Source organism: Stegodyphus dumicola, chromosome 6 (genome assembly GCF_044657685.1).
Source record: "Stegodyphus dumicola isolate Sdum_Otavi_A_Nest chromosome 6, ASM4465768v1".
Taxonomy (NCBI): Eukaryota; Metazoa; Arthropoda; class Arachnida; order Araneae; family Eresidae; genus Stegodyphus; species Stegodyphus dumicola.
In genome coordinates, this window is record NC_140773.1 from 46,230,237 (window position 1) to 46,246,678 (window position 16,442).

Genomic DNA, 16,442 nt, shown 5'->3' on the forward strand with positions numbered 1-16,442 from the left:
GTTCTCTCAGAAAGAAGCCGATCTATACCTCAGTACCACTAAATGTGAACTATTCAGACAGGAAGTGACTTACATTGGACATCTCATGTCTGCTGAAGGTGTGTGGACTGATCATGAAAAATTATCAAAAGGTAAAGACTGGAGAGGCCCCGAAAAGAGGCTGAGACACATTCTAGGGTTCTGCACTTACAATGGAAGATTCATGAAGGACATTTCTTTCATTGCAAGACCCCCTTCACAAGCTGACCGAGAGAAAGCAAAAGGTTTTGTGGACAAATGAATGTGGGGATGCATTTAAATCCTAACATGTGCTTCAATCCTGACATATCCTCAGCTTGACACACCATTTATTCTCGACACGCATGCATGCGAACAATGAATGTGTCGGTGTTGGTTTGTTCTAAGAAATAAACAGCCTAAAATGTATCATGGCCTACTGGACCATGTTTCTGTCTAAACCAGAGACGATTTACTCTGTGACCAAGAAAGAGTTGCTCGCCAAAGCCGTAGAAGTTCTCCATCATTTTCTGAACGGATGAAAATTCCTGCTTCGCAAGGATCATACATCGTTGGCCTGACTTTTAAATCTCAAGAATCCTGATGGTCAAACAGCCAAATGGATACAGAGACTCAAGGAATATGACATCATCATGACCCTTCATGGGAAGGGATCATCACACGGAAACGCCGAAGCCCTGTCTGGAAGACCTTGCCCAGAAAGTTGTCGATAATTTTCCAGATCGAAATGAAATACGAGCTGCTTAATCCGGACGCACGACAAATTACAGCCTCAACATCTAGTGATCGAGGCACATGGAATGACAAAGAAGTCAAAGCCCAGCTGAAAGAAGGCGACACTAAACCCATAATTGATTTAATGTACTTCTCGAACAGAAAACCGAATTCGCTGGACATTTAGATCTACTGTCCTACAACAGAACAATATTGAGCACCCTGGAAATCACTCCATATCCGGAACCGCGTCTTGTACCGGAAATGCAAATCAGCGGATAATGGGAATGCTTTTAGACGGCAGCTGACCCTTGCAAGATGTCGGATCCCAGACATCCTTTAAGAATTACAAAGCACCGCTACAGGAGGCCACTTCGGAATAATGAATACCTTGCAGAGAGTTCGAAAGCGCTTCTACTTTCTACTGGAATAATGCAAAAGCTGACATGCAAAATTGGTGCCTATCTTGCGATGCCTGTGCGAGTCGGAAAGGGCAGAAGAAACACATTCGAGGCTATCTGTAACTTTATAATATAGGAGCTCCTTTTGAACCTAACGTCTTTGACATCTTGCGACCTATACTACGAAATGCTAAAAGCAAAAAGTACTTCCTGATTGTCATAGACTACTTCACCAAGTCGCCTGAAGCGTAGCCTATTCCTGATGAAGAGGCTATCACAGTAGCAGAGATTATGGTACAGCATTTGATTTCCAGATTCTGAGTGCCTCTTCAGTTACCTTCCGATCGAGGAAAAAGTTTACCTCGGCTGTAATTAAAGATCTCTGCAAGCTATTTGGCAGTGACAAAACCCAAACGACACTTTTACATTCCCAGTCAGACGGCATGGCTGAGTAGTTTAATCGAACTCTCCTTAATAACCTCTCTATGGTGATTTCCAGAAGCCAACAGGACTGGGAGAAGAAATTACCTCGGTTTTTACTGGCTTATCGCAGTGGTGTCTATGAGACTACCAGCTATTCCTCATCCCACATGCTCTTCGGTCGTGTTCTTCGTCTGTCTTGTCATCTTTTGTTTGTACGCCCTGCGGATGCGCCTTCATCGCCTTAGGAGAACATCCAAGATCTGCAGGCCCGGATTTCTGGAAGTGATGCACAGTTTTGCATGGAAGCGAATCAGCTTGGCGAAGGAAAAGGTGAAGACCCGATACGATACAAGAGTTACAGGACTTTGGCTCAACAAAAGAGACAATGTGTTGTTGTGAAATCTGACTCGACGGAAAGGAATCTCTACTAAACTAGATTCACATTGAGATGGTTCTTACACAGTCATAAACTGGCTGAACGAAGTCGTTGTTCCGATCCGCCAGCCTAAATTTGTTAATTACGACAGCTTAGCTCCTTACTATGGCCATAGTAGTAAGTAGTGTATATGTTACCGGCAAAGTATGAAAAAGAATGCCGGGTTTCATACTTTGTTTCATTGTACATAATGCCGGACGATTTTAGGCAAAGTATGAAATAAGAGAATTATTGCGTACTTTACCTAGGCATTGTGTATAATACCCAGGCATTCTATAGAATGGTAAATGCTCTTTAGGCAAAGTAAAAAAGTTGTGATAAGGCTATTATTTAAAAGACGTTCATTCCTCTAAAATGCAAATGTTATTTTGAAAAATTAATGAAAGAGTGCCATTAAAAAACTGTTCTTCGAAATATGTAAAAACAATATAGTGAGGTGATCTTGATACAGCGTAATAAATTTGTTTTTTCTATCTGACTGTAACTGCGAATCGGGAAGATCTACCTGACAACGGAAGTTAAATTCAGAAACAATCATAAGTTTCACATCAATGCGCTTTTTAATTCCTTTTTGTTTTTTCTGGCAAGGCTCCCAAAGGTGGTTGTTACAGTTGAACATCATTACGTGTAACGTTTTTGTAATTGGTTGAAAGTTCTTTCGACATTCTGCCCCGTCATTCCTGTGCAGTAATCAAATGAGTTTTCATGAAATACGGAAAATAACTCAGCGTCCGTGACGCAATACTCCATAGTACTGACGCTTTGCTTAACAGGATAAATGAATGGACTTTTATTTTCCACAAACATCACAGCCTAGCGATTCGGCGGCCAGTAGTCCCGTGGTTCCTTCTTATTAGTCATTTTGGCCTTTTTACATCATTTATCATTTATTAACTTTTGCAAGTAGTTTCGGTTCTTCGAAACGAATCGGAAATCTATTTTATACTTTGCCAGTTTGTCATTTAGCATGCTATAGAATGCCTAGGAAAATGTGTGAAATATGAATCGTTTAATATATTGCCGGCTAGTTTTAGGCATTATGTACAATGCCTAGGCATTACATAGAATGCCGGATTTCATACTTTGCCAATAACATATGTTATGTAAAAAGTATAAGACTATGGTCCTACTTGTTTCTATATTTGTAAATTTGTGCAATGATTTATGAATTTAGTATTTGATTTGTTTTAAGTTACTTATTGCAGTTAGTGGTTATGTTGTTTGTTACTGTATTGTAATGTTTATTATTGCGTTGATGCTTTAATTGTAAGTATGGCTTTCTGTCCATGGAGTGTACAGCCGGGACGTGAAGTCCTTGGGATGGGGGCAGTGTTACGAATTTTGTATTTAGATATGTAATTTTAATAGAATTATAATTAAAATTGTTGTATTTTCCCATGCTATGCAGCACGAGAGAAATTTTAAGAGAAGGATATGCCGGAAAAATAACAATATACAGGGGCACGTGCGTTTAAGATTGAATAAACTGGTATCTCTGTAATTTGTGTTGAAATTTAAAAAATGTAATTGGCCATGCTATTTATAACCGTAATTCCATTCTCTTTTTGCTTTCCAGAAATCTCGAGAAGCAAAAATTACAAAAATATCTCGCACGGCCGGTTGAAAACTATTTAAGGCCGAAGAGAAAGCATCTGCTCTCAGTTGCTTATTTATTGTTTAGTTCAGGGTGAACTCTGAGATATCCGAATTAGCTTTCTTTTTTGATACGCTTTGCATTGCGTTGTGTTTTAACGTTTCCAGTAGCTTGAAGTATAACTACTGATTGTACTACGTGATATTGTGAACAATTGTACGAATATCTCTGAGGAAAATTCCAACATTCTGATGTATTTATTTTGATAAGGATAAATTTTGCTATGCTATTTATGCATTCAGTCTATGAACCCGTACGCACGCAACAATATAGTCAACCGCTTGATTGCCTCAACTATTGTAACAATGGGATTTGCATATTTAAATATGTGGGTAGCAGATTGCCTCTATTGTGCTACGTGATGTCTGTAGAATGTGTTTCCAAAGAATTGTTCACATCCTAAAAATAAAATGATATTTATCATCAAGCGAGTTGTGAGCTTTCATCTACTACACAGCGAATTCAAGCTACCTTTTATGGTGTGACAGCCACTCCAGCCATGATTGTTAGTTAATAGTTTTACTAAGTCCCTCATCATAGTACGACGAAAAATACGAAATTATTACAAAATCTGCTATCGTATTACAAAATCTGCTATCAACGCCACTCCAAACACGACTGCGGCAAAAATTGGTTTTCCCATCATCCCACCTGCAGCCCTTCAATGATAGAATTACGTAATGCAAAAATAAAAGTAACATTCACATTTGAGTAGCTTCGAAACGCAATTTTTTTTAAACAGGAGGACATGTCCTTTGTTTGGTCATCAAGTGTCATCCCTGTCTGGAGTGGGTTCTAATTCTTATATAGCCATAAAAGTTATAAAACAATTTTATTAATATGCATGAAATTTAAGGAAGGCAGTACAATATTTATTTCTGAAAATTTGATAATGATTCTTACTATAGTTGTGAATAATAAAATATCAACAATTTAGCAAAATTAAACAAGTAGCCATCCTTTTTGAACACTTTAACGGACGACACCTTGGTCAAAAATTTGGAATATCAATACTGTAAAGACAGATTTTAACAGTAATACTGATACTTGAAAGAATATCTAAATCCATATTTTCACAGAAAAAACGTTTTTCGCAAATTGATATGGTATAAGAAAAATCTCTTTTCGATAATAAAATCAAATAATAAAGTAATGCGTAGTTAGAAAGGAAGAAAAAAATGCTGAAAGGTGTTCATATTTTAACTTTCGTCCCAAAGGGTTCTATAAAGTTTAATATGGTTTTTCTGTATAGATTGTTAAATAGAGATGGCCTGGGTAGAATTAGCAAAACATTTTAAAGGATGCTAGCGGGCAATGGCCAATGCAATATTTAGAAGTTCAGTGTACTGCAAAACTGAAAATAATTGAACTATTAACTTAATGTACTGTATATAAAGTTTCTAGCTGCGGCAAAAGCAAAATTTATGAGTTCTATGTGCACCTGAAAAGAAAAAGCATAGAAACATTTAATATGAAATAAGTCAGTTCATTCTTTCTTAGCAATACCTCCCGGTGGTCGATGTAGAGAATTCTGCGAAGCTACTGGCTAGGATTTGTACCTAGGCAGTCTCGGCCACGGGAGTGAGCTTAGGGCGCAACCCGGTCCACCTTGGAAAACAAAGTTTTCCCTATGACTCTATACGGGCTACGGGGCCACGAGGGTATAAAATTTATGAACTTGGTGGTTCTGAAGGCTTCGGATAGGTCACTTATTGGACGGCCCGGTGGTCTGGCACGTCCTAGCGCGGTGTGGTTCTAGTATCCCGGGGAGTAGAGTTCTCGGGTTTGCTGGGTAACGTCCCACTGCGACGGGCAGCCCGAGTGACTGGTAGGTGGCAAATTAACGACCAGTGCCGTCTGGTAACTCCCAGGCGGTGCGTCGCTTTCTCTGAAGGGCAAGAGCGGAGGTTCAACTTCCGCGCCTTGCTCTGAAGGAAGAGTGGACCTGCAGTGCGATTCAGTCTCGCGAGGCAGGAAGCCAAAATCTTACTTACTTTCCTAGCAATAACCAGTTCGTTATAATTACTTAATTGCCAAACCAGGAAATAAAAACTTTTGATACTTTAGATTAATACGTATACGTATGACGTCATGATTTAAATTTAATTTAATAGAACAACTTTTTTCAATGCGAATACAAGATTTAACATTGCATTACCTTACTGTATCAGTTATCTTAATCTGAAACAAAAATGTTGCCAACAGCAGCTATTTATTTAAAATGCTGACATTAACGAAAGATTTTCGACATACAAAGACGTTACTAGAAATTACGTGCTTTCTTCAACGCCAGAACATGATCTTATATAATAATAATATATTTAATGTATAGTAATGCTATTTTTATTTCATATTTTGTAAAACTTACAAATTTTTTTGAATAAACTCTATGATTGAAAAGCAAGCAGTGGCAAAACTTTTCGAAATAAAGCAGATTTTTATCTTCAGAGTGCTAAACTGTTGCTACTCGGAAAATTAGCGTTTTAAGAGTTTTTAATTAATATATCGCCTGATTAAAGGCGTACGAAGATGAGAATGGTCGAAATGGTTTCCCAATGAATATTTGGAGTCCAAGGGTACCTCTCTCGAAACTCAACTCCCTGCCGTTCCGAAGGAAATTATACCATAAACAAACAGTAGCGCACATGTTTTACTATTATAGACCAGATGAATGTTATAACCTATTTCTCCCGCCTTGATAGCATGCCTTCCTGGTGTAATGGTCAGCGAGCTCGGCGCGTACTCGAGAGATTCGAGCCTTGGCGAGAGCATTGCTCATTTTTCAAGTCTCCTGCTTCAAAATAAACCTAATGACTCTACAATGTAACATTTAAGTTAGCACTTGAAAGGAATTTGAAGAAGATTTAATGATCATTACTTTCATGATTTTTTTTTTTTCTTTTTTTTTTTTACTTTTTAGAATCATTACGATTTTTGAAATAGGAAACACGAAAAATGAATAATGCCCTCGCCCGAACTCGCACCTGGATCTTTCAAATACGCTCCGAGTGTGCTACCTTTACGCCGCGAAGGCATGCTGAAAAGATGGAGAAAATGCTTTACCACTTTAAAGATTTTTCTATTAAAAACATAGCGTATCCTTTCCATCATTGTTGTTAATTATGCACTTTTTATGGTAAAAGTAATACTAATTTTATAATAAGATAATTTATCCATTATAATCAGATGAAAAAGGTAATTATCATTTTTTTAAAAGAACTTCATTGAAAACCTATCTCTGTACCCTCTTAAGCACTATTATTTATTAGTTCCCCCGTTTGGGAACAAATATTAAGTTACTTTAAGATAAGATATTTTATCAAGATGAGTTATAAGATCCCTTGTATTTAAACTTTTCATTCTAAAGTAATTGTTTCTTTAAAGGTAACTATTGAAACTGAATTTCATGATGTGTCTCCTGGTGCTAATGGAAAAATTAGAATAAATAGCAAAGGTGACACCTTAGTTGGCCTTTTAGGTATAGATGAAGCTGTGTATGCCTTGTCTAAAGGCGATCTGCTGACAAAAGATAAAGTAAGTGATAATATCTTTTTACCTAAAACATGCAAACATTAATTACAAATGTTATTACAGCTATATAAAAATTGAGTACTTTTCCGTTTTGCCGTCGCAAGCTATAAAGTTTCCAGTAATGGTACAACCGATGCCAAACGAAATATCCTCGCTGGTAACCTTTTACTTCAACTTTTACATTTTTAAAGCAAGTCGCAGCCATTTCTTATCAGATTGATCGTTTCTTTCAATACTGGCATACAATTACATAGAAGTTTTACCAAATAGTTTAATTTTATGCCCTAAGGCCATTCTCGGGCGATAATTAAGTCAATTAGGATGCAATCACACCGCTCACCCGATGGCGAAAATATAGAAAATTCAACGTCAAGGGTTAAATTCATCAATTCTAATGAGAATGCCGTAGCAAGGTAAAGTACTGAGGTTTTACATAACTTCTGAGTAAGCTATGCGTACGAATTGAAATAATTCTTGCATTTAAACTTGTATTCCAAATAAAGATTTAACTTAAAATTAATATAGATAATTACTGAGAGAATTAGACTTTTGTAGCGTAGTTTACGTGAAATGAGATCACTTGGGGTCACGTGATATGAAACGGCGAATCAGGATTTGTACGATGAAAGCATAGTAAATTCTTAAATTAATGTCTTTATATATTGCCTTTTTTACGAAATTTTAAACAACATTAAAATATTTATACCTTCAAAATAAAAAAATTCTTAGAACTAACATTTGTCAACATTTTTTATGTATATGCCATGTGTTTTCGCCAAAGATTTGCGCCGGCGAAACGGAAAAGTACCAAAAATTGTTGTAAAAATCGTTATAGTTGTAGAGTTAGTATCAGTGGTAGGAAAACAAACGAAACTCTAAAGTTGATGAAAAGAGAAAAGCTGTTATGTTATGACACATTGTTTCGAGTTTTGTATTTAAATAGCTAATTTTAGCAGAATTATAATTCAAATTTTGGTACTTCCCTATGCAACGCAGCACGAAACAAATTTTGAGAGAAAGCTATGTCGAAAAAGTAAAAAAAAAAAAAAAAAAAAAAATATATATATATATATATGTGTACTTAACATTGAATGGATATCTCGGTAATTTGTATTGAATAAATGTAATTGACTGCAGTGTTAGCTGGGACAGTAATTGGTTCTCAGACAAAAGCCCACTGGATGAAAGCGCACGCGACAAAAGCTCACAAAAAACCCCCACTGTGATAATTGCTCACGCGAAAAATACCCACAGCAATGAAAGCACACATTGAAAAAAGCCACTCAGATAAAAGCCGATGCTGATAAAAGCCCACGCGGATAAAAGCGCACACTGATAAAAGGCCACATAATCAAAACTTATGGTTTTTTATTACTATAAAATATATTTATAATTTTAATTATAGTAAATGGAGTATTCAGATCTGAATTTTAAATTTGTTGGTTTGGAATAGTGATTTTAATTTTTTTTGGGGGGGGATGGAACAACTATTAGAAATTAACATATCTACAAATTTAACTACAATCACACCAAACTATAGTAATAAATATGTAGCATTTTATTAGAGTTTGTGACATTTTATTGGGCAAAACCACGAACCACGAATTTACACATGGGCAAAACCACGAAAACACCCATGCAGCCAGCCCGTTCGCGGAATTCGAACCTCGGACCGAACTACCAGTGTTCAGCGACTTTACCGCTCGGCCGCTGGTGGGCCCAATTATAAGCAGAATTTCAGATATTGTTAGTTTCTAGAAACTAACAAAAAATATCTAAAATCCTCTTTATTTCTCACACACCTCTAATTGCTCTTCCGCCACCCCCTTCCTGAGGCCGTTCTTTGGCACCTCAGGTACGATAGGGGATAAAGCAATTAAGCAAGGCTGTCTTCTTTTTAATTGATTTTTCACTCAGCTGGGGGAAAAAGAACGCAATGGTTTCCCGCCTGAATAGCCAGCAGCCAGTTAGAAAACTGCTTGACAAAAGCCCTTAAAAACAGCACACATTTTCAGGAAATCCAAAATAGCTATTACTTTCTGAATAATGTTACGAATAATAATTATTGTGATTAAAAATCAAATTTCAAGTGGGAAGGAAATTGATTTATGTAAAATCGAAGTCGTCAAAATTTAAAAAAATTATTTGAAACCGTGCTTTTAATTCACTATTAAAACAGTATTTGTGATAGTGCTCACAAATGTTTTCTTAAACATAATAGAATAAGGATAGAATAAGGCACTTTTATTTTTTTCTTTGAAATTAAAGTTCGGCTTTAATTCTCCATATTAAATTCATTTTTCATATTCATTCATATGCAAAATTTTCTGAATTGTTAAATTATTCATAAATTATTCTCTGCATACAATTTATACTCCTTATAATTTTGTAGAATTAAAAGAAGAATGGCGAGTATTCCCTTTGTCGGACATATACGAGATCACTTCCCTTTGTCGCGTAAATATAATAACAAAGTTACACATAACAAGTATATGTTTTTAATTACATTATTTTTATTCAATCTTTGTTCTATATATATCTACAGGGTTTTAATTTAGTCGGAGCCCAAAATGAAATGTGTTCCGCTACTTAAATTTATTGTTCAATTATTTGTTATTAATTTAATTTATTTTTTTTACTGTATCTTTATTCATGAATCTGCTTTGTACAGCTGAAAAAAAAGGCAAAAAATATTAATTTTAACGTAATATATATATCGGTGGACTTTTTGTCAGTGTGGGCTTTCTGTCAGCGTGGGCTTATATTTATGTGGGTGTGATAAGGTCACATAAAGGAAGAAGAAACAACTAAAGAACAACTGCAGTGTAAGGCTACCTCTAACTTAAAACATTCAAACTCTCAGATTAAACACACAATAACGTTTAGCATTCTGGTTAGGACTACGTAAATAAGAAAGTAGAATAAAGGTTCTAATCACAATAACTGGTTAATTAACATAAAATGATACACTTTCATGTTTCATAGTTTATTAAGATTTAATTGGAAAACATTTTTTTCTAATTACTTATGCACATTACTATAGTAAACTACTCACAGTTTGTCAAAGTTATTGATTGGGATTAACTAATATGAAATTACAGCTTCAATTAGCTGTATTGGTTAGATTTTTTAAACTGACTGTTTCAGTATCGAAATAATTTCAGTTGGATTCAGACCTGGCAATTAGCCAGGTCATTGCCATTTTTAAACTAATTTATAAAACAAAATTGTTTGTTTCCTATTCATGTTCGATGGCGTGATGGCATTTGCATTCTGAAAGAAATGAACATTGCTTTGAAAGGTTAACAGTTGAAGAAAAATGGTATTAATAGTTGAAGTTCTTTTAAACACATTGATATACTGGGCTGCATTAATTTTTTCTTTTAAAATATGAAGTCGACCTCCTCCTATACCAACGCAGCCCCGTATCTATAACTCTTGCTGCAGTACAATATGATTCAAATCTTTCATTGTGATGGCATTCTTACTAATGTGGCTCCTTTATTAGATTTCAAAGTAAGTTTTGCTTCATCATTCCAGTTAATTTTATAGATCCACAGTCATATGATCATGTGGCCATTATAGTCACTTCAGTGTTTCATTAATGAAATATTTCTTCGCAAGCCATTTTCAGTCAATCTTCGGTTTACACCAGAAGACATACATTGAACATCTCATGTACAAATTTGAAATTCAATTCATCAATTTGAAAAATTGAGGCCTATCAGGCCTCAATTTTTCAAAGTTACCAAAATGATATTTCAAAGTCAAGCGAAAACGACTTCGGTCATATCGCATCATGCTTTTACTTGGCCTTCCCTTTCTGTGCCAATCATCCAAATCTCTAATTAAATTTAACGCATTAATTAAATGCTAACTGTCGAATGATGACAGCCAGATTTTATAGCAATTTGACGGCGAGATGATCTTTCATCATGCAGTGTAATTTTAGCACGCGAAATTACTTTTCTGCAAACGCTCTTCTTTAAACATACGTGGAATTCAAAGATCAATTTCAATTTCAGATATCTCAAAATAAAAAAAAAAAAGTCTGAAATGTTTCAGATTTTAAATTACGTCTAAAGGGGCGTTTTTTAACATTTTGTGTGTTACCTTTCTTTATTAAATATCATGTTCCTCGCACTTAAACCATAAGATCCAGTGCAACCAGCAATATCGCAAAATAGTTTTAAAACGAGCATATCTTTAGAATTTCCGATACAGAGACTCACGCGCTGGAGATAAAAATGTTTTTTCTGCACAACGTTGCCATTGCTCGCTTTGAAACCCTTGAGTTTGTTAATCAAAAATTCGTCAAAGTTTTAAAAAATAGGAAATCGATCATAAAACAAATTTCAAATTTCAAATTTGGTCTTCCACATGCTCATATTCGTTGGAGGATTACGTTATTCAAAATTCGATGACTCTATGTACCGTTGTTTTATCACAATACGAGAAATATACATACATTTATGCAGATTTTTCATTATTTAATTTCTTCAAATATAATGCAGGACTCTAACATTTTGTGGCAACAGTTTGAAAAGTGAACCGACATTTATGAGTCCGACGCAAAATGCCAAAACGAAACTAATAGTCCTTCGGGATTCAAATCCCTTTGGACTAATAAAGCTTGGATACTTGAATAATTAGGTAGATATTTTATTACTTGTTGCAAGCCACATTTTCTACTTTTTAGAGTAACTCAAATAACTCCAGCGTCAGTAATTCGTATAAATGGAAATCCTTTCATAACTTTAAAATAAGCAATAATCATTCTCTTACAGGCAGAATTCAGATGTTACAGAAAGTTACACTATTAAAAAGTTTCATTGATTTAACGTTTCATTAAATGTTGTATTGATAAATATCGACACAAAAAACAATTGCAAAGTTTTCAAATGAATTTGTAGCAACAATAAATAAATTAAAAACAAGATTTGCTACATTAAAAAGCTAAAAAACACGAAGTTCATCAGCTTTTATTTATGTGGCTCAACACAAAAGAGTTTCCCCGTGTGAAAACTACCAGTGTTTAGCAAAGATAAAAGGAAATACATCATGACCGTTGATGAATACATCATGATCGTTGGAAATGCATCATGACCTAATGACTGTTATGAAAGCGATTTATTTAATAACTAAAAACGATAAAAAAAATGCACAAATCTGATTCCGTTAATTGAAACGGAGTTTTAGTAAAATGTTTCTGACTATCGCGAGTTACTTTTGCAGTGAAAAAATTAGAAAACGAAGAGTGGGGAAAATATTAAAATCCACGCAACATACTATCCAGAGAACATTTTACGTCTGATGTTTACAAAAGAAATTCCATTTCTTTTGTAAACAACCCCTGTATAATGAATTTTCTTTCACGTCTAATTGATTAAAGCACTGGTCTCAAACTGTCTGAAGGTCGGCCACATGCGGTCCCCACTACAATTTTATACGGCCCGAAAATAAATTTTCCGTAAATTAATTAACATTACTATGACAAGAATCTGGAGGAAAAATCAAGATATTAATCATATGAAGTTCCAATTTTACATTATTTTCGTTACTAAAAACAAACGCATGTAACACCACAGAAAATATACGATAATGAAGCTAATTAAATTACTCTGTGGTAAAAATCTTATTAATATTTGAAGACAATGATTTAATTAATTTTTATTCGTACTTCTCAAAAGCTAAATACCATAAATCACGAATTTTCGTAATACAAATAATCACTTTGTTAGTGAGTATTTAAAAAAATTCCATAAAACAATAAGTGTGAATAAAAACATTTCAAATTATTCACGTATAAATATGCAATTTTTCTATATGAGTCATTGCAAAATGTAATAAATTAAAGAAAGAGAATAGTTAGTCATCATTTATTCTCAAGTTCTTCTTGTGAAGTTTTCATAAATTATTTTTGCTTTAAGTTTAAGGTAAGTTATTTAATAATTACTGAGTATATTCGGATTCTTTGAATAATGCCACTCTAAAAATTTAATATTTAGCTCTCAAGACGTTTGAATTTTAAACTTTGTTTAAAGTAACAACTAAATATTTTTTACTACTGTTAATTTGCAGTAGTAAGGATAAATGCTTTATGCTATTAATTTAATTCTAGGTTTTCAATGCTTTTGAGAAACATGATTCAGGTTGCGGAGCTGGGGGTGGAGTAAATATTAATTCCATACTTAGTAATGCTGGAATTATTTTAGCAACTAATAAGTATTCTCCTCCACAGGATACATGTAAGTGTTTTAAGCATATGTTTTGATTATTTTTATATAGCAGAATAAATATACAATAGTAAATTAAAGAGTTTGCTTTTGCGTATCACATGGTGCAGACAGAAAGTTCTAAAGCTATGGAATTCAGCAGAATTATTTTCCACAGGCCTGCATACACGCTTAAGAGAAGTTCTGCAAAATTCGTTTTAGATCCTTAAAATTTAATTTGGAATTATATATATATATATATATTTATTTTTTTTTATTTTTTTTTCTGTGTATTTTTCAAATTTGTTCTCTCATCGTGAATAAATAATTAATTGCTACGGAAAGTATTCCATCGCCACGGATAATTAGTAATTGCCACGGAAAGTATCCATTAAATGAGAAGATAATTTTCCGAATGAAGTTTATTCCAAATGGCTCTGGCACAATTTATTCATTTTTTCCTTTTTTATTCTAGACACCAGCCCATTTTTTCATGATGATTTAAAATTTTCATCCATTGCCAAGCGTATGGGCAAATATCATGCAATTTTTCTGTCATATTTCGTACGATTTTTAGCTTAATTTCCAATTTTTCAATTAGCTTTTGTTAATTTATATTGTATCGATTTGGATGTTTTAAATAGTTTCATTTTTACTTTGTGTACATATGAACATCGGTTCACTCTAATTCAGTTTTTTCTAAAACATACCGATTTCATTCTCTGCAGAGAATTGTATTTTCATAATTCATTTTTGTTTTATCTAATCTTTACGCATTGTCTATGCATTATGCAATATATGTAGCAGACATTCAGGAATATATGTTCGGAGATACGCCTCTCTATGGAAACGTAATTTGAAAGTGCTTTTCCTCATGTCAATAAAATTAGACTTTTCCTCATGTCAATAAGATTAAGCTTTTCTACTGAAAACTCATTATAATAGTAGTTAAAGATTCGTATGTACGAGTAGGAAAAAACTGTCTGTTCGTTAGTATTTATAAACCGCAGAATTGAATTTCATAAAAAGGTCAAATACACAAAAGTTACTGAAACAATCACAATATTATCAGTATTTAAATTCACTATGAAGTGACACTAAATTATGCAGCCAAATTTTATTTATATACTGGTAAATTTCGAAAAACTTCAGCGAATTCCAGGAATTTTTAAAGGTGTCGGAAACTTCTTTAATGTGCGTTTCGTCCACCAGTAAGCCAAATGGTTAAGACCACTGAATACTGGTAGTTCGATTTGGCTTAGGTTCAAATCCAGGCGAATGGGCTGGTTGAATGTTTTGATTTTCATGGTTTCCTCATGTGTAACGTGAGTACGAACACCTAATGTGCATTTTCAAGAAATTACTCGGACGTTCAGTTCCAGGAAGGATCCTTAGATGCTCCAAAGGTCAGACTAATCTTCTTCTGAGCCTCGTCGTCTGTTCATCTTACGTTACAATAATTTTGAAATTAGTGGCAGCAGAATGATCAAGTGTCATCTGTATGTGCTCTTTAACAATTTTTCAATTGTATTTTCAAGTTTGTAAAACTATTGGTAGTTTTTCTGACTTCCAATTTTCAATGCAAGAGACCGTCTTAGAGTTGCAGTGTTTTTCTCGATTCATCTGAGGTTGGCGTGTAGTCATTTTCTTCACTCTCAGTTTAAGTGTCTGTAGCTCTTTTAACACTTTCTATAATATCGTAATTAATATTTTCATATGCTCTCTCAGTTATCATCAATTGCAATGTTATTTTGACAACGAATCTTCAAAATGTTTCTTACTGATATCCAAAATATTAGAAATAGCCTTCAATTCCTCCGTGGCTTCTTCTAAATAAAAAATAACACTTTCCAAAGCAATTTCTACCTCTGTTTTCGAAGACTGCTTCCCATGTGTTGACTGTAATATGCTGAGTCTGTAGCAAAAATATCAACTTAGTTATCTCCTTCGAAGTGCATTTTCACAAGATTCAATTACGTTTATTATTTTTGGAACACCTTTTTTGCAACGACCTTTGAAAGTTTTTATAAGATCTTCGTCTAAGGGCTGAATGAAAGAAGTCGTATTTTCAGGAAGAATCGCTAAATTAATGTTTTTCAGAACGACATGACAGGGGTGAACAGCACAGTTATCTAACAGTGAAGCTATGTTTTTGTTTTTAGTTTTCTACTCTATTTTAAAAGGAAATCAGTAAAAATACGACTTGCCATCCATGAGTTCTTGTCGTTATGATAAGTTACAGAAAAAATCATGAATTCGTTTAACATCGAGGTTGTCTACTTTTTTAAATCCTTGTACGAAGTAAAGGAAGTAATGTAATCGCGAAAAATTCCAGATATCATATTTCAACGAATATATCCATTCTGACGGCTATTGAATGCAATTTAAATATGTTCTTGCGTGGCATCTTTACGTAAGGACATAATAAAGGAGTCTTTTTCCCAAAAGAATTATAAAACTGATTTAAAACGGATTCAGAAGAGTGTTTTTCGTCGCATCTGTACATACGTACGAGCAAGTAATGAATTCACGATAAACAAATATTTTGGTCTAAAACAAATATTCCAGTGATTTGCTTATCAGCAGGAAGCTTACACGAGAAGCAGAAAGCTCGAGAAAGGGATTCACCATCTTTTCTTTTAACCCTGGGAAGCAATCACTAATTTACATTCAAAGAGCTTGTTTCTGAAGCCTCTATTGGACTGCTTTTTAAATCATAAGCTGTCTCTCTCAGCTCTAAAGCAGACAAAGATATTTACAATCAGTGTCTGAAAATAACTTTTATGTATTTTTAATGTATGTGTATATGTATGTGTCTATGTAAAATCTAATGTTTGTATTCATATTGATTGCATGAAAGAGTTTTAGGTAAAAGGCATTTCTTTGGTTGCGCACTTGCCCTCCCTTGCAGGTCGCCTCTGAGGCGCCACTACGCCACTACGGGTTAGCTAATGGAATCGATCGGCCAACATTTGTTCGTGTGTGCTTCCCATACATTGTTATGAACTCTTAAGAGCCACTAAGGACTCTGTTCTGATTATGCCGTACAT

At 34.3% G+C, this 16,442-nt stretch overlaps 1 protein-coding gene across 1 annotated transcript in view; it reads left to right on the plus strand.

Moving 5' to 3' along the window:
- The window catches only part of LOC118183538 (venom factor-like), a 337,533-nt gene that overhangs the window by 129,320 nt on the left and 191,771 nt on the right, over positions 1-16,442 (plus strand). Inside the window, exons 14-15 of the mRNA XM_085818275.1 lie at positions 7,031-7,180; positions 13,299-13,425. Of these exons, the coding sequence (XP_085674401.1) occupies positions 7,031-7,180; positions 13,299-13,425 (277 nt within the window). The remainder of the gene's footprint in view (positions 1-7,030; positions 7,181-13,298; positions 13,426-16,442) is intronic.